The sequence below is a fragment of the Leptonychotes weddellii genome, chromosome 12 (genome assembly GCF_054177405.1).
Source record: "Leptonychotes weddellii isolate Sample4059 chromosome 12, ASM5417740v2, whole genome shotgun sequence".
NCBI classification, from domain to species: Eukaryota; Metazoa; Chordata; class Mammalia; order Carnivora; family Phocidae; genus Leptonychotes; species Leptonychotes weddellii.
In genome coordinates this window covers 90236527-90264017 of record NC_138380.1, presented here as the reverse complement: position 1 = coordinate 90264017, position 27491 = coordinate 90236527, and the positions used below count along the sequence as shown (strand labels likewise).

The window sequence follows — 27491 nt, the reverse complement described above, 5'->3', positions numbered from 1 at the left end:
TGAAGACTGTTTTTTCTCAGCTTGCTCCCCATCTCAACCGGACACTGGTAGTGAGCAGGGTTCATAATAAACACTAGTTACCACTCACAGAGTCCTCCTCTTGCAGGGCCGATGGATGGCAAGAGCCTTCATATGTAAAATACACAATCTGTAAACAACCCCATGAGGTAGCTTACATTATTACCACCAACCTATAGATAGGGAAGTTGAGTCTCAGAGAGGTTTAGGAACTTGGTCAGGACCACACAGCCTAAACTGTCTGGGTCCTTTACCTCATATTCCTCTGCCTCAGGAGGAAATGCCTTGGCCTGAAGACTACGTCTGGGTCCTTGATTCCCACTCTTGGGGACCATGGCACAATTTAAAGAGACACATCTGGGGGCTAAGGGTGTGGTGTGCATCCAAGAACCAGAGGTGTCCCATAACCCCTCCACTACAATATTTTTGGCCCCCACGGCCTTGAACCTTGTGTTTATTGCCCCATTTAGTCCTGACAAGGACTTTTCGGATGAATAAAGTAGCACTGGCTTCTTTTTCAGGTAAGGAGAATGAGGCATGGAGAGGTTTAGTATCTTGCCTAAGGTCGTAGAGGCAAGGGGTGGACTAAGGATTGAAGCCATGAACCTTTCACTAGTTCTCTTCCTCTGGGCTCCAAACAGGGGGAGTCAATGGGCTCAGGGCTCAGAACATCAGAATGTCTCTCAGCACGAACTGAGCAGTAGGTGTACAAGTGGTCCAGGAAGAATTTGTCTGGATGCTGCCTGTGGTTCACGGAAGGCAGAAGAGACCTCTCCCAAGGATGGCACCAGGCAAAGCCAGTCCACAAGAGTGCCCGGACGCTGCCACCAGCAGCCTCCCCAGCGGGGCCACAGCCTTCCCCGGTGGCCGTCATTCCCTGCCACACTCAGGGGCCCGAAATGACATTTTACACACGTTACCTGTCTCCACCCGGGAGGCCTGCACAAGTCTTGAAGGGCAGGGCTGGGGGCCTCACTCACCTCTCCCTCCCTTAACGCCCAAGGGGGATCAGGGCAAATCGACTGAATTCACCATTCTCCCGCTTCGGCTCACACTGAGCACTCTCGCCGGGCTCTGGCTCGGGTGGGGCCTGGCTAATCAGAATGATGGGCTCCCGGCAGGCAGAGTGTGAAGAGGTGCTCTGTCTGAGCGGCATTCCTCTTTCAGCGGAGACCCACACAGGGAGGGAGGGGTCTGAGGTGCCAAGAGCCGCGGAGCCAGGCCGCAGGACTGCCTTTGGTATCACCTCCTCCCGCAGGCGTCCCTTCACACTTGCGTGTGCACACGGGCCAGATGGAAGGCGCGATCCTAGCTGCTGCCTGAGCAGGTGGGAGGGAAGAGAGACGAGAGGTATTCCATTGGTTGTCTGGGAAAATGAACTGCACCTTCCCCTCACTTGCGGAGGATCAACTTTTCCCACCCCCTCGGGTGGGCACTCGTCACCCGGGGTCGCAGCCAGAACCTGGCAGCCCAGTGGCCGCAGTTCGAGGGAAGTGGAGCTGGGCGGGCAGTGGACGCCCCGAGACACTGGGGAAAGTGCTTCACGATGTCCCGCGTCCCGAGGGTCCCCGCCTCCAGCTGCCCCGCCCGCGCCGGGCCCCCAAGGGTTAAGCGCGGGCCCCGCGGCGCCGCGGCCGATCCCGCCACCGGGCCCGGGGCGCAGAGAGCCGGCCGCCACCTGCCGCGCGGGGCCGCGGCGCGATGCGGCGCTGGAATGAGGAAGCGCGGCGGCGAGGGGAGGGCCCGGGCGCGCTGCGCGCGGGGGTGGCGGCGGCGCGCCGAGCGGGCCCGGCGCGGGCGAGCGGGCTGCAGCCGGCGGCGGCGCCAGCAGGTACGGCCCGCGCCCGCCGCCGCCCCGGCGGCCCTGGGGGCCGGGAGCCAGCCTCGCGCCCTGGCAAAGTTTGTGCGCGCGGTCCCGGAGTTGCGGGCAGACGGCACCGCGGGAGCCGGCCACCCCGCGGCGGGGCGGGGACGGAGGCGGCGCGCCCCGCTCCGCGCCCGGATCCCTGTCCCGCTCCGCGTCCGCCTCTGCGTCCCGCGCCCAGTCCCCCCTCCGCGCCCGGCTGAGCGCCCGGCTCCGAGTCCCGCGCCGCGCCGCGCCGCGCCGCCCCGCGCCCGGCTCCCGCTCCGTGTTCCGGAGCGCCGAGCCGGGCGAGGGCAGGGCCGTGCGCGCGGGGCGGGGCGGGGCGGCTGCGGGCAGGTCGAGCGGCGGCCGGAGGTGTGCACCTCCCCAAAGTTTGCGGAGCGCGGGCGGCGGGCGCGCGCTCGGGCCGCCGCCAATCTGGGCGGCCGCAGGTGGCGAGGCGCCGGCCCGCGGGGCGCGGCGCGGAGGGGGCCCAGGTGCGCGGCCCGTGGGCGGCGCTGTGCGCTCGGGGCAAGCGGCCGGCCGCGAGCGCGAAAGCCGGGTCGGAGCCCGCGGGGGGTGGGGAGGGTGGCGGAGAAATGGGGAACAATGCGAGTGAGCAACTTCAGGAAGTCATTGTGAAAGAAAGCTGGGAAGAGCTCGGCGGCCAAGTTAGCAGGGCATTCTAACAAGTGCATGCGCCGCCCGCGCCCGGGGCGGCGACTGCGGCGACAGTCCCTGGGTCCCCGCGGAGCGCCGCCGAGCCCGGGCGGGACCTTGGAGGTGGCGAGGCGGCCGGCCCCGGGCGAGCCCGGCAGGGCAGAGGGAGCCCCGGCCCCGAGGTTGCTCTTCGCGCCCGAGGATCAGTCTCGGCCCCCAAAGTGCGACGCACAAATCCACGTGAGTGTTTTCAAATTGAATTTCAATAGGAAAACTCCGAGTAGCTGGTGGATTAAAAAAAGAGAGAGAGAGAGAGAAGGAAAGAATGAGAAGACAAGACAAGGCAGTAAGGTTTGTAACCCCTGGTTTCGCTCAGGTCCGCCTCCCCTTTCTGGGGACGGAGAGAGCCCTGACTTTTGTCAGAGCCTCTGCCAACTTGTGCTGTGACCAGGGGCACAGAGCTAGGCCGGCGGTGGGACGCCTGTGAGCCGCCCCGCTGTTACCAGGAGGAGGACGGTCTAGCTCCGGTTATATTTAAACTGATACATGCCTCTAGATCACGGAAGTCAGGCTTTACGAAGTCATTCGTAAAGAGCTTTCTTTTCTTATTTCTGAGGTGAGAGCATTTTGCTTCTACTGTAAAATAATTAGATCGTGTCTGAACTTGCTTTCTGCAAAATGAAGAATTATCCCGGTTTGAAAAGTTAGTAGGACTTCTGCTGGCTGCGATTTTGGCTCTCAGGTTTCGACACTCCCTGGTAATAAGGCATCGGGTTACTTGCGACTGGATTTGCAATGTATTAAAAAAAAAAAAAAATCATCAAGGATCCCAGGTGATTCCTAAGGAATGGGGGGGAGGGGGGAGAAGGTGAGATTGTTTTTTCTTCTAATTTGGAGGGACAGAGTATGGCATGTAGAGACCGAGAGACCGGACAAGAACAGCTTTCAAGTGTAGTCCTCCCCCCCTCTGCTCTGGGCTGCACCGGCCCAGAGCTAATTCAAGGCAAGCTTGCCCACTGCTAATTTCCCACCCTGCTCCGGCCCATGCATCTCAGCTCCCAGGTATCTTGTTTTAAACTTGGAGACACAAACTGCTGTTGAAGGAATACCTGCTTGCTAGCCAAATCAACTTCTGTTAAGGGGACAAAATGTATGGAGGTTGAAAATATTTACTCTGGACAATATTTAAACTTTCATAGAAATTGAAATGGTTGCAAGGATTGGCTCACTTGGTTCTGAGTTGAGAGGAGACAGAAAACTGCAGGAAATGGTGGGAGCCTCGTGAATTTGTTTCTTTGTTTGAAGGTGTTTGATGAGGCTCATTGGACCCATCTTTTATATGGAATTTTGAAAGTACCAATTTAAGTATTTTTTTCAGATTCAATGTCAGAATTGTTTCAGTGGCAAATCAGGTTATTTGGTATGTGGCAAAAAAATTAAACAGTGCCAAATATCTGTGACGGGAAGATTACCTGCTTCCATCATAGAATATGCAGAACATGTTAAAAAAATAACTTGTATGCACAGATATACATAGTGATGTCACATTTTAAAATCCTGCACACTTCTGGGTTGATAGAATGTATCCGATTTCAAAACTTTCCAGGAACATACGTGTTTATACCTTTTTTTATGTGGCAAAAAAAAAAAAAAAAAATGTGCTTCCCGGTCTTGGAGTCCACCAGAGCTGATACCAGAATAGATTATTGAGTTAAATGGTCCTGCTTTCCTTCCCTTTTGTTTCATGGTGATAGTCGAAGGCAGGAGCTCTAGAAACTCCAGCATGCTTGCTTGTTTGTGTAATTCACCAGGGTTTTAATTGAAGGGCTGCATCTTGCAACATTACACATCCTCTGAATTCAGAAGCATGGTAACAAGAGCAGCCCATCAGCTCGGTCTCACAGGGTGAGCTTGTGGGTGTGTAAGAAAAAGTGTGCTTGTGTACCCTTTTGAGGAATTGGACCGTGGTCTCCTGAGAGAGGATACACGGTGACTGTCTTGGCGCCATTTCCTTTGTTGAAAAATTATAATCCTAGTGAATTTCCTGGCCAGGGTTCTGAAGCCCTGCGGTGCTGGGGGCCACTGAGTCTTCCTCGCTTGGCTAGAGACTTAAGAGTTTGAGGATGGATGGTGGTTCTTTGGGGGGGATATTTTCCCCCTTGATTTGAATTGGTGTGTTTCGTGTTTGGGTCATATGGTAGCATATTGTCAACTTAAATGTCAAACTTTGCAAATGTGAAGCAACGCTGTCTTCTGTGGGCCCTGCGACAAAACACCCCCGCCCCCACACATACAGGTGTTCTGGGTATATTTCAAGATTATGTGTGCATGGATAGATACAGAAAATAAAGAAATTCAATGAGTCTGTGCACACACACACACACACACACACAGCATGCACACGGCACAGAGAGAGAGGCGTGGGGGCAGGGTGAGAACGAGTCTTCACATCACACAGACCTGACCTGAGTAATAAAGCCCCTCCTTTTAGGTTCTGTGTGTTTGGTTAGTTTTTACCTTTCACTAAAGCAGGATGGATTTTCCTATTTATACCGTTGAGCGTAGAGGTAAATGATGTGAGTACTTTGGGTGTCCGCCTAACACTATTAACCCAGAATCTGTCAAGGATAGCAACATTTCGCGGCATTTGTGTGTGTGTGTTTTTTCCCCTCCTCTAATCTTTGCAATTATGAAATAAATTCACTATGAAATAAGTGCTGGTTTTCGTTGCCTTATTCTGATGGAGATTCGTTCAGGGGATCCCACTCACAGAGAGCAGACCAAGTCCCTTTTCCGTTCTCTGGCAACCCTTGTGATTTGTCAGCCTGACAAGCCTTTTCGGGGACTGTGACTCCTTCTTCTGGCCATAAGATGCTGTACCTCTCGCCCTGGTCGTGAAGGTTTCTCCCTTCCCCGGGGCTGTACGTTGGTGTTTTGGGAGCCCTCAGGCATGTGTGTGTGTAATCGTGCCGTTTCTCAGGTGAAAACAAGAGATGTAAAAGTGACAAGTGACCCATCCTCGCAGGCTTACAAATGGAGAACGATTGATCTTGTTTACTCCTTGAGACGGATCATTGTTTTGCTCACACGGGGCACAGGGGCATGTGTGATCTAGATGTTAGGGAGGTTGTACTGCAGAGTAGTGGTGTGTGATACACACACACAGTTCAGATGGGGAGGGAAATAGAAATGGGGCTGGTGCGCACCCCAGACCAGACTCAGCAGCAGCGACGTGACTGGTCTGGTCTCCCCCGTGGGGCCTTCTGGACACTCCCACTGGTTTCTTCTTGGAGACCCCAAGGTGTTAGTGTGGTCTTGGCAGTTCAAGAAACGCCTTCACGCGCGGTCTCTGTCTGCAGCTCCTGTGATACACGCCCCTGTCCTCGCATCTTCCGCGCCGTTCCCGTGCGGGCTTTTGTTTGACGTCGTTTTTAAATGTGTGATGCTCTTCTGACAAATATCTCTCGGACGTGACAAAACGTGCGTGCAGCGTGAAACCCAGCCAGACAAAGGGCGCTGTGCACGCGTTCCTGAGCGGGGAGGAGGCAAGGCCCCCCCTGCTTCCGTGTGTGTGTGTGTGTGTGTGTGTGAGACGCTGGGGGTCACTCCCGAGAAGGGCCCGCGGGGCACCAGCTGAGGTCTCCCCCACAGGCCGACGGCCTCCTCGCTTCCGTTGGCTTTGTGTCCTGACTGTGATCAACAGGCGGGACCCACAGGTGCCTCCAGTGACCCGCCTGGCGATAAACTGTTAGAAGTGGTGAAAACCCAAAGTCCCAGGCGTGGCGCCCGTTGTCTTCCCTGGCGCAGGCCTGGCCCCGTTTCCCTTCTCCCACCGCCACGTCGGCCTTTGGGGAACTCACGATTCCTGTTGACTAAAAGAGCGCCGGCCTCCACCACAAGCCTGTCAAATCAGACGTCCTAATAATCTCTGAACCCGTTTTGGTCGGCACAGGAAACTCACGCTCCCTTCCTGCCCATGTTTTCCTGAGAGAAAACTATCTTCCCTCCTTTTTTGCATATTTGGCAAATGGTTCCACCTTTCTTTCCGCCCTAGTGGAGTGTGAAGGCGGTGGCGGAGGAGAGGGCCTCCCGGCCTGCCACCCCGGGGCAGCAGGGTCCCTCCCAGGTGGCTGAGTGGAGGGGACTCCACGCGCGGCCCAGGGCCCGAAGACCCCCGTCCTCCAAAGGCGGGATTGGTGTGGGAAGGCAGCACCCCTCGGTCTCGGGGAGGCTCGGGGAGACTGGTGAGTGCCACGCGCTTTCTCTGCTGTGCTTGCATAGACGGGGGCCAGCCGGTGTGGCCTCTCTTCCCGGTGGCCTGCGCCCGGCCCCTGCCCGGCACCCCTCCGCTGTCTGTCTGGGGTGATGGAGAGCATCATTATGCACCATTTGCACGCTCTGCTTTCAGGTTCTCCCATGCTCCACCTCCTGATGGCTGGTGGCGCGGGGCCACCGCTTAACGAATTGCCTAAAATGGGGCCTAATTAGTGGAAAAGTGCCTTCTTCATATTTCCTCACTCAAGTGTGCAATGATTCATTTTTCTCCGGCAATCAGCTCACTGCTGAAGGAAATCTGACTCTCTTCCTGCCTTTTTGGCGCCAAAAGTTAGCAGTCCTGGACAGGGTGCAGGGCTTCCCGGCTGGGGGGTGGGGGGGGCAGTGGGATGGGTGGGAAGGGGGCACCCAGCAATGTTCCTCCATCCTCCTTCCCTGCCCTTCCTTCTCCCTCCCTCTCTGTCCCTCTTCCTTCTTTCTTTGGGGTGGGGGGGTGCCGTGGGAGTCTATGGAAACAATGGAGAAAGACCAGCATAAAGTATTTTTAAGTGCTCTTACGCATCCCGACATAGAGTTTCAGGCTCCATTTTGGAGATCATACGGATACCCTCCCTCTAAAGCGTTCTCTGTTAGTTTGAAACTATTTAAAATGGAACAGTATGGCTCAGAGTCCTTTTCTGAAGCTAAGAGTTCCGCTAAGAATATTGATTCGTCCGTTTGGGGTGAATTTTTCTCGTGGAATCCGGTTTTCACTGGTCAGCCTGGAGCACAGGAAAGAGCACATAAGACACCTCCTTGGCCCCCAGGGGGAAAATGTTTACTTTAGAATCTTTAGGAGAAATGAAAATGAGGAATTGATCTTTTATGAGCTTGCTTCTGAGACACTCTGAAATGTCCTCCTGTGCTTTTAATGCAAACCGAGAGAGAGCCAGCGACCCCCTGGTGCGAGCCCCACTTTCCAGCCTGAAAAAGTGACCTTTTCCTCCTCCTTTGTGGTGAGTTTTGTGGAGGGCGGAAAATTAAAATGATATTCAAAGAGATCCACAGTGAAAACATATTGATAAATTGTGTATCCCACTTCATTAAACCAAAATCACACTGCTAATTATCTGAGGTTGTTAGAGATAAGGCCATTAATTACCATTTAAAAATGGTTTGGAAATTTCTAGTGCTTTTCTGCACGTGTTTTCCTGCTTCTGCCTGGAGTTGTATGTGTTTCCCTGAATTTAAAGAATTTCCAGCTCTGTTTCGAGCAGACCAGGCTCTTGTGAAAGAAATGAAACTTGCTGAACAGCAACAGCAAAATACTTAAAGCGAAGCATTGAAAATAAATAATTTAGGCTCATTTAAGGGCTGCAGGAGAATCGGATGGTAGTGTTTAAAATGAGTTTTCCTCTATTTTGCTGTCTGACGGACAAGAGCATTTCTCTGCCAGGTTACAAATAAAGACAGGCTGATTTTTGTGGCCCTACAAATGAGGAAGTTGTAAGCTTCTGTGAAGTTCTACTGACGACTCCCTCTGCCGCCCACCCCCACTTCCCTGCCGGGTCTGTATGAGGACCCTTATAGGCTAAAGGTTGTAGATTAGAGAATGCGCTCCAAGCGTGCTTGGCGGGGGAGGGGGGTGCATAGCCACTAGGATCTCGCATTCATATGGACATTGTCGTTTGTTCTGTGGTGTTGGGCATTTTGTTTTCAGGAGCCCTCCAAGTTGGAGTGATACCACAGCTGGGACTGAGCTCTCTGTCTATCGCAGAATGAAATGGAAAGCTAGAACTTTCCTTGCTAATTTGCTCCAATTTAAAGAGTCAGCTGAGACTACCAAGTGGTATTCTTTTCTATGATTATTTGGTGTATTGCCAGAGGAATCATTCTTACCAGATAACTTACCGAATGCATTTCTTCTCCCTTTTACTCTTCTCGAAACAGCTTGATTTGACTTCAGTGGGACCATTTGAGGTTGGGTGAACAAGGTGAATTCCAGAGTTCTACAGCTACTAAGAGCTCGGGCTAGAATTCAAAGACCCTGATTTCCGAATCCACATTCCTATGTTCTGTGAACGTAGTTTAAAACTGTGGCCATAGGATTTTTAATCATTTTCATGAGGTTACCTTATTTCAAGTGATTTGAGTTGACGATCTGTGTTGCCAGTAGAACTGGGGAGCTCAGAATGCACGTCTTGCAGGGAGAATTTCCCGTTGGCCCGGAAGCCGTGTGGCCTTCATGTGGGGGGATCCCGTCATCAGGGTGTCTGCAGCCCCCTCTCTAGAGCCAGGATGAGACCTCCCCTCTTACAGGTGCCCCCCCAAACAGCCTTTTCCATTGCAAGGAATAAAAGGTAGATATCTGGGTAACAATGAATCCTGGGACATGTTTGCTCTGGAACACATTTTGTGTGTGTGTGTGTGTGTGTGTGTATCTGGATTTGTAGATCTTGTCTCACTACCAGCCAGACAACAGAGACTTATCTAAAATGGAAAAAAACGGGTTATAGTACCTAGGAGAGTGTTATTGGCGGGCGAATTGGCCATGACTTTTCAGTTATTGGAGATAAACGTATTTGTATGGATTTGTGAACAACTGGACATGCTTGTCAAGACTTGGATAATTTTACTTCTTGGGGTCTAAATAAATTAAATCTTTCGCCAAAGAAACTTACACAAGCCCTGCATTAAAACAACAAAACAAAACAAAACCCAGTGGCCTTATAGAAGTCCCAGCATTACAAGTGCATTTTTTTTTTTTTTGGAATGTTACGGGTATCCAATACAAGTGGATTTGCATGCTCAGTTTTAATTTTGAGCTTTCACATGTCCCCATGAAAGTATCTGCTGCTAATATGGTAAGTAAAGTCACTGCAAAGAAGGCAGGATAAGATACTGTATCCTTTGTGGGGTTAGCCCATTGCCTTGCTGAGTAAAACACTTAGTGAATATGGTAACTTTGTATTTATCCATTTTTTTTTTTAAGTGAAAAAAAAACTTTGAAAAAAAAATAGGAACACGAAATTGTGCCTGGGCTCCTGTCTCCTCACTTTATAATAATAAATGACAAAACCATCAGCACTTTTGGGAATATCCATGTCAATCATTATTGGGGGGGGCAGTTTTTATATATATTTTTTCAAGACGGTTAAGTCTCATTTTTGTTGCACGGTTGCTGGCCATGCATGAAGGTCTTCTAAAACTGGGAAGAGGGTAGAAGGAAATGATTCTAAACTTAGATTTTTTGACTTAAGTGATGAAGTGAAGTGTAAAAAGCCATTTATATTTGAGGAAGCTGCTTAGGAAGTGGCCCATGATGATAGTCAAAATCAGGAAAAGTCCTATAAACGCGTATGTAAATTTTTGAGTGTGTATGTCTCTGCTACAGTTGCTGTCTATACAGTCCTTCCTGGTAGTTTGAGAGCCTGTGGTCTAGGGCAGGTCTTTACCGAGAAGTCTCTTCTCTGCATAGGAGAAGTGCACAGTGCCAGGACCTTCCCGGGCCCCTGGAAGTCCTGCTCTGGACCTGTGCTGAGGGTAAATGGCTCTAACTCTGCTTTCTCTGTTTAAAAAAAAAAAATGTCGAATACAGTATCTCCCATCTTTTTTTATAAACCTCACTTTGAGGCCATTTTGCAATATTCGCATGTTCTTTCCCTTCTGTATTAAATCTCTCTTTGCTGACACTGTTTTCAAGCAGCACGGGTTTTAGCTGTATTTTGAAAAGGCTTCCTCAGGTCCCCAGACCCTTCCTCTTTTGCATATCAGTTCCTGCCCCTAGGAAAAAAAAATTGTGAGGACAGAATTGCACATCTGAGCTAATTTGCCCTCAAAAAGCAGGTTCTCAGTAGAACAAACCACTGGAGGCGTTTTCTGTGGCTCAGTTAAATATGGGGGTGGGGGCGCAGTCTGAAAGCCAAATTGGATTCCCTGCTGTCCTGTTGAAATCTTGTTTTTCATTGTTATTTGCGCCAGTAGTACTCTGTGGAGTAATCATGAAAATGTGTAGATTGGCAGCTAATTTTTGAAAAATGAAAAGAATCAGAAATGAAATAAGAGTGCCCAGAAGTTTCTATGTTCTCCCGACCTGTTTTGTCAAGTTGTTAGGAAAACCTATAAGGTCCCCCTCACCAGACACAAAGACCTAGCAGATTGCCTTAGCTTTCTCTTGGAACATTTCTTTTTTTTTAAGATACAGTGTAATTCACAGCGATATGATAGATTTGCAAAAATAAAATCTACCAATCTGAAAACGAAAGAGCTCTCTCTGGGCAGGAATAATGGGTTTCATTAAAGAGGTCTGTGACCTAAGGCATTTTAAATAGATTATAGGCTTGGCCCGTGTTTTCCCCGCGTGCCTGCCCCCTTCAAAACAAGCGTCATTGAGTGTGTAAGGAAATAACCCTGAAATGGAACCGCCCGTGCAACTTCGCTCGTCAGGGAGGAAAGAAATCAACAGCATGCATCTTATCAAATAAGGAGAATTTAACTTTATTGGAGAAGTTTTGTGATGAAGGGGGCCTTACATGTAGAGTATTACAAAGGACACACCCCTCTTCTGTCAGGATACAGGTAACATCCACTCCTTGTCCATTACCCGTTTGAAATTTGGGACCGCGGCGCTGGGCTGTGAGGTTTGCACAGGCAGGAGTGGTGGAGTGAAGAACGCGTCTCCGTCGAGCCGTTGTGGGTTCAAGTTCACTCTGTTGTCTAGTCGTGCACCCTTGGGCGGGCTGCTGTATGGTTAGCCTCCGTCTTTCTCATGCATCGAATGGAAATAATACGGATTATGTACAATAATCATAATCACGTGGCTTAATTGTGAAGTTTAAAGATACACATTTAGCAAATGAGTCTTGAATACTAGATCCGTGTTAGACGCTGTACCAGGCACTCACATAAGACGGTGGGCGAGGTGGACGACGTGGACGGTCTTGTGGTTCTTTGCAGTTAAATGCCGTAGTCAGTTGCTTAGCTCAGCCAGCTAAGACCAGTATCCATTCCTTCACCATCTTTTTCTGGCACATAAAAAGTACTTAAGAAATGAGATAGCGTTGGGCCCATGTGTCTCAGGGGAGAGGAAAGGCATCGTTTTTAGGTATTTATGTATTTGTTTTGACTGAAGCACAATCGATACGTAACATCATATTAGTGTCAGGTGTAGAGCACGATGATTCAGTATTTGTGTGCGTTGCAAATACTGAATGATGAGTCTCGGAGCCGTCACCACACAGGGTCACAAAAGCATGTGTGCGATGGGTGCTTTTAAGATTTGCTCTGTTAGCAACTTTCAAACAGGCAGGACAGCATCATTACGAGCATCCTCTGCACAGACGTGACTTTGTGTGTGTGTGTGTGTGTGCGCGCGCGTTATTTAAACTGCAGAGAACTGAGGTCTGTAAAGCTTGTGGAGGTGCTGGGTGCTCCCAGGGAATGGCTTGTTCTGAGTGACTGCTGGCGGTCCTCACAGCTGGCTTGGCCCGCTGTGCGCTTGGCGGTGCTGGGATAGCGGTGACGTCAGGCCGCTCGAAAAGGAATCAAGTTGTGGTTCTTGATGGGTGTCTGGCTTTTCATTTTGACTTCATTAATTCCGACTCGCCTTTTCAGAAGTGTGGGAGAGCGCTGTGAAGAGAGGTGCTCATCTTAGGGCAAAGAGGGGGCCCGCGAAGAGGGGCCGAGGACCGCCACCAGCCCTGTGCACCTGCCAGTGGCCCTTGGGGCTCCCTTTGGCTCTCGGAGCTGTTCTTGGGGCCGCCTGCTCGCTCGCAGGTACAAGGGAGGACGCTCCTGGAGACTTGCCCAGCCCTTGACTCGGGAGCCACGACTGCCCAGGGCGGTTCCTCCCAGGAGACAGCCAGGCCCCAGTCCCTCGTGGGGTGGGTGTGGAAGAAGGAAAGAAGGACAGGGTCGGCGGGGCGGCGGGGGGGATGTTTCCAGAGTCTCCCTGTCCCCGAGGGAAGCTCCTCCACGGGGCTGGCACTGGCAATAAGACCCTGTTTCCTTGGCGGGGCCGCTGGAGAAGCACAGATGTTCCGGGCCAGCTTTGCTCCTGTCTCTCACCTCTTTTGCTCCACCCTCTGTGTGCCCCCCACTTTCTGGAGTCACTGATATGCCAACCCCCTTGAGCTGACACGAGGAAAGTCTTGTTGGAGCAGAAGGACCAGACAGACACAGAGACGGAGACACAGAGAGGAAGGGAGGAGGGATGAAGGAGACGGAAGGAAAGACAGGAAGACCACTCCAGAGTGGGAGGTACGGGTGGGCAGTGGCTTGTGACAGCTGGCTGTGCTCCCCTAGAGGGACGGCCAGCGACAGCCACTGTCACGTTGGGCTTCACTTATCTCTGCATCTGTTTCCCTGTGTGCGAGATTCAGAACTGCTTGCTCCAGAGAAACAATGAGAGCCTTCAGGGCTGTAGGCACCGCCCAGGTGACCGGTGTTTGCTGGTGTTGTGTTTTCTGCCGTGTCGATCGGTGGAGCTCTGGCCTTCAGTTGTTTGGGTTTCCCGTGTGGGGGAGAAAATCACACTTCACTTCTGTGGAATACTCCTTGCCTCTGGCATTTCCCTTTCCAGGCTTGTGGTCCTGGGTTTTGTTTAGGGGCCGGTTTCCAAAAACAGGTCATGAGTCCACTTGTGTGATGAACTCATCTTTCTGATCATAAACTCCTTGACAGTGGAGACCATATCCAGCCCACGCTCTGTTTTCCACTTGGCATTGGACACAGCTTCCATGTAGGGAAAGAGGGCTTAGTAAGCAATGTGTGAGACTGAGCACAGAGCCTGGGTCGTGCACGCGGTAGCCGGGATGGGGGTGGTGTCCCGCTGCCCCTTCTCAGGCCCCCCACAGCTGCCCCTCTGTAACCTCTGGTCTTGGAGGGGGTGAAATTTCCTCTCCCTCAGTCCGTTTCCCATCGTCGATTTATTTGTTTGGTCTTTGCCTAAAAGCCATCACTTTTACAAAAAAGTCACGACTGTTCCATCCCGAGAGATGCAGATTTGGGAGCTTGCAAGTCCCGCGCCCCCTGCATGACGGCAGGCAGGACCGGGGCCACAGCATTCACAGGACCCAGCGCGGCCTGGAAAGGTGGGCCCTGCCCCCAAATTATCAAGAAGGTCAGAAGAGTGGTGACAAGCATCCATTAGCCCAAGCAAGGGAGCCCTCTCAGCACAGCTGCACACCCACCTGCAGTAGGGTTGGTTGGGAGTGTGTTTGAAAATCTCAGTGGTGCTGTTACCCAGTGGAGTTCCACAGGGTGGGGGGTGGCGGGGTGGGTGTGGACGTTTAGTGAAAATGGGAACCGGCGTGTTGACAGCAGCCCATGGTCCTCTGCTCGGTGTGGCCGGCCCCCAGCACACCCACTGTCCGGAGTATACAGGTGGCTGCTGAGGTGGGGCTGCTTCCAGGAAGGGACACACAAGACGCACAAGCCAGGTGACTGCCCAGGGCAAGGGCTTTCCCGCCCAGCAGAGCCTGGTCTGGACCTCGACCATCTGTGTTCTGCTTTGTGGCACTTGTCACATCTCCCACCTGCAGGGACGGATGCATGATGGGGAACCTGGGAGGGGTGGATTGTCCCCTCCGTGCCTCGAGGGAGCACACCTTCTCCCTTAGAGCCAAGGTGGGGAGCCATCTGTGGGGCCTTAGGAGACGGTCTGTCCTCTACTTGGGAATAGCTTGGATCTACACTGGGGTACCGGATAAATCAGTCCTGCAGCTGAGAAGTTCATAGCCACTGAAATGAGGACCTTGACGTAGATGTGCAAAATAAAAAGACGTGGCGGATTAAATGAAAAAATAGTTTACAAGAGGCTGTTTGGAATACGTTTAGCGTCCTGTTTTTGTAAAAATCTCTGCGTGTGTGGAAGTTATGGGTCTTTGTAAAAAAAAAAAAAAAAGTTGTAAAAAACGTATCACCTGCATGGTGAGAAGAATCCAAGTCAACATTCTACAAATTCTGTGTTAGCCCAGGATTGGTTACAGCAAGATCCGAGTTCTGCCATCCGTCTCGCCACTCAACACAGGGACGTTTCAAGACAGGTCTGTGATACCACAATAAAACACTGTACCCGCCTTCAGTGAGTAGTGAACCTCACATTCACGCCGTCCAACAATGACAAAGATTTTTCTCATTGGAGTCCATCCTGTCTCTTTATAATTGTTTGGACGGTTTCAGAAGACTCATGGATTTTTTTTTTTTAAGATTTTATTTATTTATTTGACACAGAGAGAATGAGAGAGACAGAGAGCACATGAGAGGGGGGAGGGTCAGAGGGAGAAGCAGACCCCCCGCCGAGCAGGGAGCCCGATGCGGGACTCGATCCCGGGACTCCAGGATCATGACCTGAGCCGAAGGCAGTCGCTTAACCAACTGAGCCACCCAGGCGCCCAAATTACGACTCATGGATTTTTTTGCCTTTTGTACATGGGGGTCTATGAGACGTTGGGCATACAGCCAGTTTCGAGCTGGCTCCCGGGGCTGCTTTGTTCGGCTTCGGCCACCTTGTGGACGCTCAGTCTCGGGGCAGACACACAGGTGGGGCCACGGGCCTTTTTCCCTTCTGTGGTCAGCAGCCATAGACCTGCACCGCACAGCAGCCTGGAAAATTCAGGTCACACTTCAGACCTGCTCAGTGGCTTTCAGAAATAGAAGAAAACCCCTCTCCATCCAGAAGAAGTGACAGTCATCCGTGTCTTCTTTGTGACTAGTACTGATACTACAGAAATTGAAGATACAGAGTCCACAGGCACCGTAAAGGCTATTATGTATACACATGTATTCGCCCCTGCCTGCGTAGTTCGGTCCCCTGAACACCCCCTCACCCGTGGCCAGGTCTGCTGCAAACTGGCCTCACAGCTCAGATCCACACACCTGAACCAGAGAGACAGGTGCACCTCCCCCCAACCCCCAAAACAGAGGTGACCTGAGTTCGATTCGACAGATGGACTCAGTGTGTTGCTTAGAGAAGGTCTGTCTTGCAGGTTGTCCAGCAGAGCATAAAGGAGCAGATTTTGTGGAGGTCACCTGCTGCTGAGGCCACACATTTCCCTGTCCACAGGGCTCCCAGAGGTCATCCTCTAGGGCACCCACGACCTCTGAGGCCAGGCCAGGACCCCGAGTGCCCCCACCGTGCGGTGGCTGGTCCCGCGCGGGGCAGGACATTCGCTGTCACCACCAAGGGTGGCTCTTCCCAGTGGGCTTTCTGTTTTTAAGCCAGTGTGAGGAGCCAAGCCATGTGTCAGCAAACAGGAAGGTTTGGGCGCTCTCCCGGCCTCGCTTTGCTGCCGTCGTGAGCTTCCCTTCTCCCTGCGTGAGTGCACTAGCGACGTCTGAGGCAGGGTCCCTGAGAGAGTGGGGGACAAAGACAGAAGCACCCATGTTGCCCATATGCCAGGCTGGAGGTGTATTCATTATTGATGGAGGGAGTGCGAGAGCTGCTCACATATGCAGCCCTGCCTGGGTAAATGAGACATTCTTCAGCAAATTGCTTCGTTTTTTGATTGCTGATTGTATGTGTGTCACCAAGCTGACTCAAGGTTCATCGATGCATGCTCAGTAAATTAGAAAGAACATAACTATGGATCAGCCAAGAGAATGAATTCTGTGCCTACAATGACCCAGGGCCATTTAATTTTCTGCTTAATTTTGTTGCAGTCAGTTTGCATTTTGGGTTATTATGCAGTAGGAAATTAACAATAAATAACAAATTTGGTCCTCCTGTGCTTGTAATGATATTTTTATAAATCTTTGTAATGCTGTTTTTAAAAGGATCAAGGTCTGTGCCAGTCTGATACTCCAGCAAGTATGTGAGGAGGAAAATGCATTATTCTTGGTAGATAACCTTGCCGTTAAATACATAGAACGTCTCTCTCTCTCTCTTTCTTTCTCTCTCTTTCTCTCTCTCAGATCTTATTAGTAATTTGCTTTAAACTAAAATCCGTTCCTCTCTTTCTCAGATAACCTGAGGACAATGGACGCTGATGAGGGTCAAGACATGTCCCGAGTTTCAGGTGAGACCCTTGTGGGGTACCTGTATGGGGGGCCCTGTGAAGAGCCCTCCCTGGGGTGCCAGGAGCCATGGCGCTCGCTGTGTTCCCGAGGGAGGAAGAGAGGCTGTCCTGCAAAAGGGAAGACCAAGATGGAATTCGTATCAATGTTTTATGGCAACTCTTAGAGCTCATTCCAGGTTGAGAACCTGAGCAGAAAAATCTCCAAGCATAAAATGGGTTTTGCTGGGAAATCCGAGAGCACCCTGGAAGAGGTCCAATAAATGTGGATACTCTTGGGGGGGGGAAATGACTGATGGACCTGCTCTGGACCCCAAACAGTTGCCAATGGTGGTGTTTAAGAGGGAGACAGAGGGAAGAAGAGCGAGGGAGGCAGAGCGGGGGAAAGAAATTGAAAAGCATGGTTTTGAGGCGCAAGTCAGAATATCTGGTAAGCTCCCCACCCACGTACATTTTTTTTTCAAGCCGTATTGGACATGGCTCTTGTCATTTTGGGAGACCCAGGAAGTGGAGCCGTGGGTGATGTGACATGAGGCCTAAGGGCGGGCCACAGAGTGTCCCACTAGGTGGGGCTGAGCCCGTCCAGCCAAGCCAGCATGGCTCCTGTGTTCCTAAGTGTGGGAAGCCCACCTTCCGTCTGGCCCCGTACCCAGAGGTGTCCAGCTGCAGGAGCAACCTCTGTGGCCTGTGGATTTTCATTATTTTACCTTTTAGAGCCTCCCAGGCTCCTGGCCGATCCCGGGTGGGCGTCTGTTGGAGAATGGCCTGGCCTGGTCATCTGGGCCTGGCTGACCTCCCCCCCACCTGTTTCTAAGTTTTTATTGAATTCTGCGCCCCGGTCTAAGTCAGTCCTCACGACAGAGACTGGGGCCACACGTGTGGCCGCTCACTCACTGGCGAGTGTGCAGGGGAGGAGATTCAAGTTCTTGCCACAATCCCAGATGTCTCCCGCCTCCCCTGGGCAAGCTACTCCGGGCATACGGCAAGTGTGGACTTGAACTCTCTGGGCTACAACGAAGGAGTTCGCCCTAGAGCCGCGCCCACAAGCGCGCAGAGCGTTCGAGCAGATGCTCACCACAGGATTGACGCTAATGTCTGAAAACCGGGGCATTTCCCTTGTTCATCCCGTCTTCCGAAGAAGGGTGGCGTGAAAACCTTCATAGCGGAACACGTCCAAGACCTACGCCAATGTGCAGGCGGTGTCCGGGAGGGTGTGCAAAGTGTGATCTGTTCTGTAAGATGAACATGCGTCGCACACACACACGTGCACATGCACACACACACATGTGCACACAGACACTTCCTACATGCTTGCACGCGTGCTGAAGAAGACTCTGGAGAGAGATTTACTAACCTAGACTTCCCCTGGGGAGTTTGGTGATGGGAGGGAGGGATGGGCTGTGGAGGACAAGGGGCCTTTCGCTTTACATCTAGTATCTACTGTCTTTAAGTTCTATTTGCATTGGTTTCCCTTGAGCACATTCTTCTGAACCCTGAACTGGAAATACACCAACAACAAAATATGATTTCAATGAAAACAAAAAAAAGAGATTGGCTCTTTGAAGCCTCTCACTGGCCTAGGGGGGGAGGTCTGGTGGCTGTTGGGCAACAGGCCTGCAGGGAGGAGAAGGAGGCAGGGAGGAGGTGTGTGCCTCTCCCTGGGTTAGCGCCCCCCTCCCCTGCCAGGGTTGCAGGCCTCCGCTAGAGGGGATTAGCAGTTCAAAAACACAGGATGTCAACAATTTCCAAATGCCAAGAAACCCTTTCATTGTTTTTGCTGTCTCTTGAGGAGTTTCTGAGGTGACACTTGCAAGAAGCATCTGTCCAACTGTCCTCTCCTGTCCCAGAGCCAGAGCTGAAAGCCCCCTGGCCCAGGCAGGCATCTCCAGAATGTTTCTTATGAGCAAGTCTGTGTCCCCACCTCCTATCTTGTTCACCAGCAGAACAAAAGCCTCCTTTTTTCCCTCATAGTCTTCTTGCCCTTAACATGAGGCTAAACACTCCATTTTCCTGGACACTGGCTTTTGGAAGTGGGGGTTGCGGGGAGCAAGAATGAAGGGAGGCCCGTGGCCCAAGACTGCCTGAAAAAGGAAACTCTTCTGTGGTTGAGAAGATTCAAGACTCGATCTGAAATTTACTTTGTGTATACTTAGCAAAGGAAATGCTACTTCCAAAACACTAAGAGTGTTCTTGGTCGATGTAACTTGAAGCATTCTGAACAGCGACAGAGCACCTGAAGGGTCCTGTCATCGTTCCTAAAGATTTGAAGGATTCTTCTACTTCTTGCTGCTTCTACAACTAAAACCTAATCACATCCCTTTGTCTTTTCCATTTCTGAAAATTGAGGGTAGTGACAGTTACAGAATAAGGATGTCCAGGGGCGCCCGGGTGGCTCAGTCGGTTAAGCGTCTGCCTTCGGCTCAGGTCATGATCTCAGGGTCCTGGGATCGAGCCCCGTGTCGGGCTCCCTGCTCGGCGGGGAGTCTGCTTCTCCCTCTCCCTCTGCCCACCCCTGCTCATGCTCTCTCTCTCTCTCTCAAATAAATAAATAAAATCTTTAATAAAAAGAATAAGGACATACATTTAGTCAAACAGAAGTTGACATTCTCGATCTGTGGAGGAATATATTACTCAATCCCCCTCTTTCCCCAGAAAATTCTTCACTGTCATGTTCTGCCCACAGGAAAGAAAACAATAAACTTTCTACGTTGAACCAGGAAGTTGCCACTTTCCTGGGTTCAAAAATGCCCCAGCATGAACAGTTCCATCAGTATCTGTGAAATATTCACTTGAAAAAGAAATAATATCTGACTTTTTTTTTTTTCAAATCACCTGATTCTTTCTTTCTGGGGGTTTTTCCTATAGGGCATATCTCATTCATTCTTTGGGTAAAGCTGTGTGTGTGTGTGTGTGTGTGTGTGTGTTTGTCTCTTTCTTCTTTGTCAGTTTTTCCAAAATATTTTTATTCCTGTGTATTATTTTTTGTTTTGGTTTCTAAGGGAAGACACAGCTCATGGGGGACTGTGAGGCTAGTATCCATCTCCCATCTTTGTCCCCAATTATGGGGACCTGACACAGGTTTCCTGCCTCCTGGAAGGACCACTGTAGTGTCATCTGCAAAAAGAGGGATTTGAGCCAGTTGATATTGAAGGATCATCTGGCTCCTGTGATCCTAAAGGTGTATTGGATGTGTTCTCAATGGTATTTGTAATGTTTGTTGGGACATAGAAACAAGAAGTATGCTCTGTAGACAGACATAGTCTGCTTAGGCAAATGAAGCTCATCTCTATTGAAATAGGAGTGGAAATGTTCATCCTAGGAAATCACACTGATTGAAAGCTTACATTTACCAAACACTGCCCTGAGTGTTGTCTCTTTTCAACTTTATAAGCACCCAGTGAAGAAGATACAGGCACCATTTTCAATTTGCAGGGAGCTGAGATTTGGGAAACTTCAGGAATGGACCAGAAGTCCCACAGGGAGCCGGACATGTCACTGAGTACGAGTTTTCCCACTCTTCTAGAGTTTGGAGTCTGTACTCTGACTTTTTCTTTACCCCCAGCAATTATGTTCCCCTGGGTAATTGCATATAAAAACACTCATGCACTTGGGAGATGGGGAATCACAGAACTTTGTCGGATGAATTATAATCTACTTGAGAAATTAACTTGCTTGCTTTTGATAAGCTCATTATATAATTTCCTCATCTAATTTGCCCCAAACACTTCTCATAGGTAATGCTTTATTTGAAGCAAAGGCGAGGAGTAAGATTAAATATAAATTGCTAAGAAGTTTCTTTCAATTTTCTAAATAAGGGAAATTACATTGCACTTCCTAAATTATTCCGTGAGAAGTACTTGATCTCTTGCTGTCTACAGCTCCACATGTTGTCTGTCTTTGTACATGAACTTGGGGGAAATGCAGGCACTTGGTGCTCTGCAGACCTCATGCTTTTGTGGTTTGCTGCCTTTTAGAAACAGCCCCATAGGCTTCTTCAGCATATAAGCATTCACACACGTTATTATTTTATCTTCACAGAAGCCCTGTGAGTTAGACCAAAATCATGGTTTTTAGCCTCATTTGTCTGTTGAGGAAACCATCTTCAAGGGGTGACTTCCTCCATGTTTCTGTCCGAACCATATCCCAGGTCAACCATGTGTTAATGTTTGGGATGTGTTGACTTAATAACCTTACTTTTGTATCTTTTATGATCTTTCCAAGGTTTTGCATTTTCAGTGGTTCACGGGGCAAATATTTTTAAAATCAACACACAAACAATCTTTGCTTGACAAGGTTTTCACAAAGTGGTACATATTCACTGTAGAAATCTCCAACAGTGAGAGAATCTGGGGCCACAGGGCACAAGGGCTCATGGGAGTGAGTCATGTCTCAGCACCACCCAGACTTTGGGGGCCTTTAGGCAAATCAGGCCACCTCTTAAAATCTCTCATTGAGTGAAGGTGAGCCAAGGCTGTGCCCTATATCTCATTCTGTTCTCCTCCAGGTCTGACTTTTTACTGGTCACCACTGTATACACCAGGGACGACTGTTTACTCTCCCTTCTCCCTGCGCGTTTCTCCCACGTAGAGAGCTCCCGTTGATCAGTCTGACCCATGCATCTTGGAATCATCATCCCTACCGCTTTCTTCGTTCCTCTTTCCCCCCCCCCCCCCCCGTGCAGGAAGCAGTGGGAGGGCTGAGGCACAGGCTGATGGGTGCTGAGACCTGGCGTTTCACTCAGTGCAGGAGCCTGACCAGACCCACAGAACCCTTAGCAGCACATCTATCATATAAGCATCCTCAAGAATGTGTGGTTGGCCTTATTCCCTAACACACAGAGCCGTTAAATTACCAAAAGAGTAATCAAGAGTTACTTGGACACGCTTTGGCTCGGTGGAGCAGAGACCACGTTCCTTTACTGGATAAGTCCTGATTCTTTACCCAGGAGGATCATGGAGTACTCCAGAGGGAAGTGTCACAGGGAAAGTAAAATATGCTCATAAAGCTTAGTTGCTCAGCCTCCCACGCCCACCCCATAATAATGACAGCTGGTTGATCACAAAGACACACATGCACAGCACCTCGCTCTATACACCTCTAATCTTTGGGTCAGTTGGCTCATCCAGGGGTCTCCACCATCTGTTCTGGGGAAGGGGGTTCCTCAGGAGGTCTTTGAGAAGGCAGGTGACCTGGGTCTCCAGTCTCCCCTCCTCCCCGCCGTAATATCCCCACTTGACACAGAAGTCTGGTTTTATGTATTGAAGTTCTGTGTAAGGTCAGTCTTCCTCCCCTCCAAAAACAAAAAAAAAAAGAAGAAGATTCCTCTGACCACCTCCCTGAAGTCCTCTAAGTTTGAGAACTGTTGCTCTAAGCAGTGGTAAGGAAAACCCAGTTACCAGATGGTCCATATACCTCCTACATTCTCCCGTTCAACTTTTCCACATTTGTGGAATCGGTGTACGAGAACACTGAGACTTTTAGCCACTATTACTCCTCACGATTTAGAGCCCTGGAAATATCACTGACCTAACACACATCGACCTGGCTGTCCAAATATACCCAATAATGCTCTTTCTGAAAACCTGCTAGTTGTGGTGATCGCAGCTAAGCTGGGAATACTCCACTGTGATGCCTCCTTCCTGGAGAATGCACCGCTGTCCCCCAAAGCATCGTCTTGGTGCCTGCCTGCGCGATGCCCACTCAGCTACCTACGCCCGCGAGGTCTCGTCCGCTGCCAGGGATGCTTGCGCTCGTCTTGCCCATCCCCCGAAGTGTTGGTATTGCTCTTCCAGATGGTTATTCAAATAGGCGAGCATACTCCCGTCTTCCTGGCCGTGTTTTCTAGGTCCTTCAACACCGTCTTTGCAAAAGTCTGGGCTCGTCTGTGCGGGGATGTCCTCCGCCTGGGAAGCCGGGTCACCAGCCCAGCCAGCAAGCGTGCGATCCCCGCCTTCCACTTCTGTTAACCTCCTTTAGGGCCAGCATCTGCCCATCTTCTAGAGCAGCTCTGATGGGTTAGTTTGCATCAGCTTCAGGCCTTACCATCTGTTCCCTGCATGTGGTTTGTGTCTCCTAACCTAATTTTAGGCGATGTTTAGGTTGGGAGATACAGGTGTTTCAGTTTCAAAGGGAAAAAAAAAAACAAAAAAAAAACCCACGTTTTCCACCAGTCCTGGCTTTCCAGTGCTGGATTTCTGGGAGTGGGGTGGGGGTGGGGAGGGGTGGGTTCCCCATTGCTGGAGCCTGTGGCTGCATGGAATTCTGATGCGGTCACAGTAGATACAGCCATCCTGGAAAACCCTGTTTCATTTGGTGAATCTCACTTTGTGAAGGATAAGCCACTGCGGAGTTGTGTGGATTCTATTTCTGTGTTTCAAAGATAAGAATTCCACAGAAGGAATCCTGGCCCCAGGAGGCCTCGGATTCCCTCTGCCTGCCTTTTGCAAGCTTGCTTCCCCGCCCCGTCACCCCGCCCGGCTTGATCAAACTAGGCTGCTGGGAGAATATTCCCTGGCTCTTTAAAAGCCAGGGAGCAGACCTAGAATGTATAGCTCTGAGCAAGATAACCAGTCCAGTGACCTTAAAAACAAATTAATCTGAAGGTGGAATGAAGCCCACATACAGGAGGGTAAACTGGAGCCACCTTGCAGGAAAAATTATGGGATAATGTGTGGCAAGCCTTACAAACGCAGATGCCTGGGACGCCTGGGTGGCTCAGCTGGTTAAGCGTCTGCCTTCGGCTCAGGTCATGATCTCAGGGTCCTGGGATCGAGTCCCGCATCGGGCTCCCTGCTCGGCGGGGAGTCTGCTTCTCCCCCTGCTTGTGTGCTCACTCTCTCTCTGACAAATAAATAAAATCTTTAAAAAAAAAATGACCCACTCATGAAACTTCTGGAACACTTACTAAGAACACGTGCAAAGGCTCGCTGCTAGGCTGTTCGCCACGGTGTTGCTTAATAGGGAAAGAGATTGGAAACAATATAAATTTGAAAATAGAAAAAGGATTTAAATAAATCCTGGTGTAGCCATGCAATGGGGCATCACACAGATGTCATAAACAAAGTTGTGGGAGTTTGGTCACTGGCGTGGAAAAGTGACCATGAGAAGGTCTGACGACCACCGTTCAGTCTGGTAAAATAGGTCCCCGCGTATTACCCGTAACATGTAAATACATACGTACGTGTGCAGCATCGCTGCTGGCCACGCTGCAGTGACCTCCACCCTCGGCGGCGACCACAGCCCCAGGAACTCAAGCTGCTGCTTGTCTCCTCAGGGAAGGAAAGCCCTCCAGTGAGCGACACTCCGGATGATGGGGATGAGCCCATGCCGGTCCCCGAAGACCTTTCCACCACGTCTGGCGGACAGCAGAGCTCCAAGAGTGACAGAGGAGTGGGTGAGTCGGCCGTCCGTGTGTCCTGTTGGCGGGCTTTCGCACGCTCTGTTCCCGTAACACCTCGGTTCCTCCATATTCTTCCAAAGTCAGTGGTTGGGCGGTGGGATCATTGTACCTCCTGTTTCCCTTCAACGGCCGTGTTAAGAAGATGCGGGATAAAGATCAGCGGGAGGGGCCCTGGTGTGTGCAGGAGGATAGACCCAAGTCACGGAGGCTGTCACACCCCCACACGGGGACCACGTGGCAGGGGGGAAGAGCTCCCCGCCTTGGGGGCACGTCCCTAGCCCGTTTCCTATCCTCTGGGTGCTTCGGGAACATATGATTTTATGGATGGTAGGTAGTGAAAATTACACATTTGACGTGCTGTGACAGTAGGGCGAGTTAGTTTGCGCTTTGGTTTAGAAGACGCCAAATCTGTCCATGTTATGTTGTCCCTCTCAGCTGTGTTTCTCGAATGCCAAATGCAGCTCCAAATACAAAATTCGAGAGAGAGAAACGGTTAAATGTCGAAAATGCCATTTCTCGCACACCTTTTCCATAAAGAGGTAGGTATGTAAGTTTCTGCAGTCTCTCGCTGGTGTTAACGTGCACAGCGCAGGTCGTGTTTGCAAAACCTGGTCTCCCTTCTTTATTACGGAGGCCCCAAGAAGTCAGCGAAATAACCGAGGTCACATACAGAGTCAACGTGAGACTCGATTTCCAACTCAAAGACTGGTTTTCACACCTTTATACCATGTTCTCATGAGATAATGAGTCAGCAATTCCTTAGAATACCTATTCTCTCTTTCTTTTTTTAAAAGTAAAAATAAAAACTGTGATATTGAGATTCACCTATGTGCACAAAAGAATATCACGAAGGGTGAGCAGGTCACACGAGGTGGGATGGATCCCATGAGGGGCGACTGCGCAGCTAAGGAGGGCAACATGTGTAAAGTTCTCAGGGTTATGAAAACCATCATAACTATCTCTCTACAGGACATCCTCATATAGTAACTAAGAAATGTGTTTTGTGTGTTTTCATGTGTCTTAGAAACCAATGAGACTTTGGGTGTAAGGGTTCTTTAAAAAATAGCTATGCAGTGAATTCTACCAACAGACAAGGATAGTGGCTAAAGCCATTTGATGCAAATGAACCAAGAAAACAAGTACCTTTATGACTTATTTTCCCCTCTTAGAGCATGGCTCCTGGATGTGGGAGAGTGGGTGGGAAGCAAAGCATTTCTGGATTTTCCGCTCTGCTCTATGTGCATCATTTCGGGGGTTCCCAGAGTTGGGACACAGGAGAGCATACTTGTTTGTCATCGATGCATTTATTTTTAAGATTGCCTGCGTTTGTTGCGAGTGATAGTGGTCTATCATATACCAGGCTACTACAACGCTTCCATTCAAGACACGTTTACGTGAAGTAGAAAGTCAAATTGCAGTAAAACTATTAAGCCAGTGAGGGTGCACATATATGATAAGGGTTTGCAAAGGTGGCACGCGAATGGCTAATGTCAGGGCAACCCTGCTTTGTCTCCTTTGTCTGTCCTTGGAGCAACCGGTGAGGCGGGTACTGTTCTCTGACCCACCTGGGACACGGGCAGGGGGGAGGGGCTCAGAATAAATTACGTGGATATGTAGCCACTGAGCATTCAAGTGATCCGAGAGCCCAGACATCAGCGTTAGGACTCTGGGGTCATTGCGGGGGAAACCAGGGAGTGCTCCCTGAAATCCCCAGAGCTGCCCTGCAGCCCGTGAGCCCTGGTTGTGATGGGTGTCCTTTAGAGAACTGAAAGTTGCCTGATTCCTGGAGAGCAGAGGACAGCACGCAGTGCACTTGGTAGAGGTCAATACACGTTCCCTGCAGATGCCTTCACAGTATTCTAGATACACCGCCCCCTGTCAGCTGCCAGGGGCTGGAAGTTCCTGCTGGGACAAGGTCGCCAGGCCCCTGGTGGGCGCTCCTGCCTGCTTCCCAGGCTGGGTCTCTTGGCTGAGGCTTGAGCTCTAGGTGCCAACGCGGCCAGGGCAGGTGGGCATGGAGCCGGGGGCCGGCCCATGACTCCCAGCAGCCTCCCGCCGGTGCTCCCTCACAACTGCATGCGACAGGATTTGCATTCCACTTCTCCTTGTAGGATGGAGTTTGTGCCAAATGAATTCCAGAATTGTAAAATTTAAAACACCCGAGAAACCTCTTTGCTGGGTTTGTAAAGAGCCGTTGCCGCGGCCGAAGGGCTATGCGGGGAAAGCCATTTGAAGTGGGTCGCGAGACGCCGTTTCAGGGAGCCAGCACTCCTTTGGAGTGGCCGGGGGCCAAAGGGGCGATGGATCTCTGCCAGGAAGCCCAGAAATGCAAAACCACGTAGGACAGTCAACACGCCAGAGGGGAGGGTTTTGAGGAGCAGGTAGTGAGACAGAGAATCCCGGAAGACCACGTCCAAAGAGCCATCGAGGACCTTACTTGTGCTTCCCGGGGACAAAGTTTTAGAAACCATCCTTTGGGATTTTTGAAGGAAACCAGCTAGCATTAGTGTGTGGTGGTCGGTGGTTGACTGAAGTGAGCGTTAAACCAGTTAGGTGCGCACCCAGCAATGGGAGACGGTGGACAAAGGCAGGGGAGTCCTCCCACGGGAGGACAGGGAGGTACGTTTGAAGCTACGTGTCCTCAGCTCCACGGGAAGGAGCCAGAAGAGCAGGGGAGCTGCTTCGGAGGACAGACAACAGGAAACCATGAGCAGCCCCTCCCTGCACCAAAGTAGTCAAGGGGTGGAGAGGGTGGGTGGCGCAGGGGGAAGCGGCGGCGCAGAGAAGACTTGCATCTCAGACTCCCGAGGGCCACCTCCATCCGAGCCCCGCTCCCAGCCGGGCGCCTCCGGCCAGACTTTTACCGCGGAGCCCGTTTCCTCATTTTCGCAACAGCAGTGAAACTCCTCTCAAGGAAGGGCTTCCAGGGTCACGTGAAAACAGACAAACACACTTTGCTGAAGACAAAGCAGCAAAGACATGCAGTGAAAAGGACAGGAAAGGGCAGAAAAAGGAAGCAATTTGTGCACAGCAGGTCTTTTAGAGATACAGGAGATAAGGGGTGAGGGCACCTGTTGGGGCTTTGCTGGAGGGAAGGGAGAGAGGAAACAGGTAATGTTTGGAGCACATTTATTAATGTGGAAGAGCGATTTATTAATAATAATAATAATAAAGAAATTGATCCCAGGGATGGGCAAACCACAAGAGAGGAATTAGAATAGAGAGCTCGGGGGGCGCCTGGGTGGCTCAGTCAGTTAAGCGTCTGCCTTCAGCTCAGGTCATGATCCCGGGTTCCTGGGATCGA

The 27491-nt window shown here is 50.7% G+C and overlaps 1 protein-coding gene across 14 annotated transcripts in view; it reads left to right on the top strand.

Moving 5' to 3' along the window:
* Positions 1-1348: 1348 nt before the first annotated feature.
* The window catches only part of IKZF1 (IKAROS family zinc finger 1), a 91421-nt gene continuing 65278 nt past the window's right edge, over positions 1349-27491 (top strand). Inside the window, exons 1-3 of one of the 14 annotated variants that reach the window (XM_081800805.1) lie at positions 1349-1368; positions 16738-16791; positions 24062-24181. In XM_081800805.1, the coding sequence (XP_081656931.1) occupies positions 16752-16791; positions 24062-24181 (160 nt within the window). In that variant the 5' untranslated portion in view covers positions 1349-1368; positions 16738-16751. Of the gene's footprint in view, positions 1369-1802; positions 1850-2391; positions 2762-5831; positions 6766-9950; positions 10319-16737; positions 16792-24061; positions 24182-27491 lie in introns of those variants that run through there. The other 13 variants (XM_081800803.1, XM_081800815.1, XM_081800816.1 and 10 more) reach the window with 13 other exon arrangements.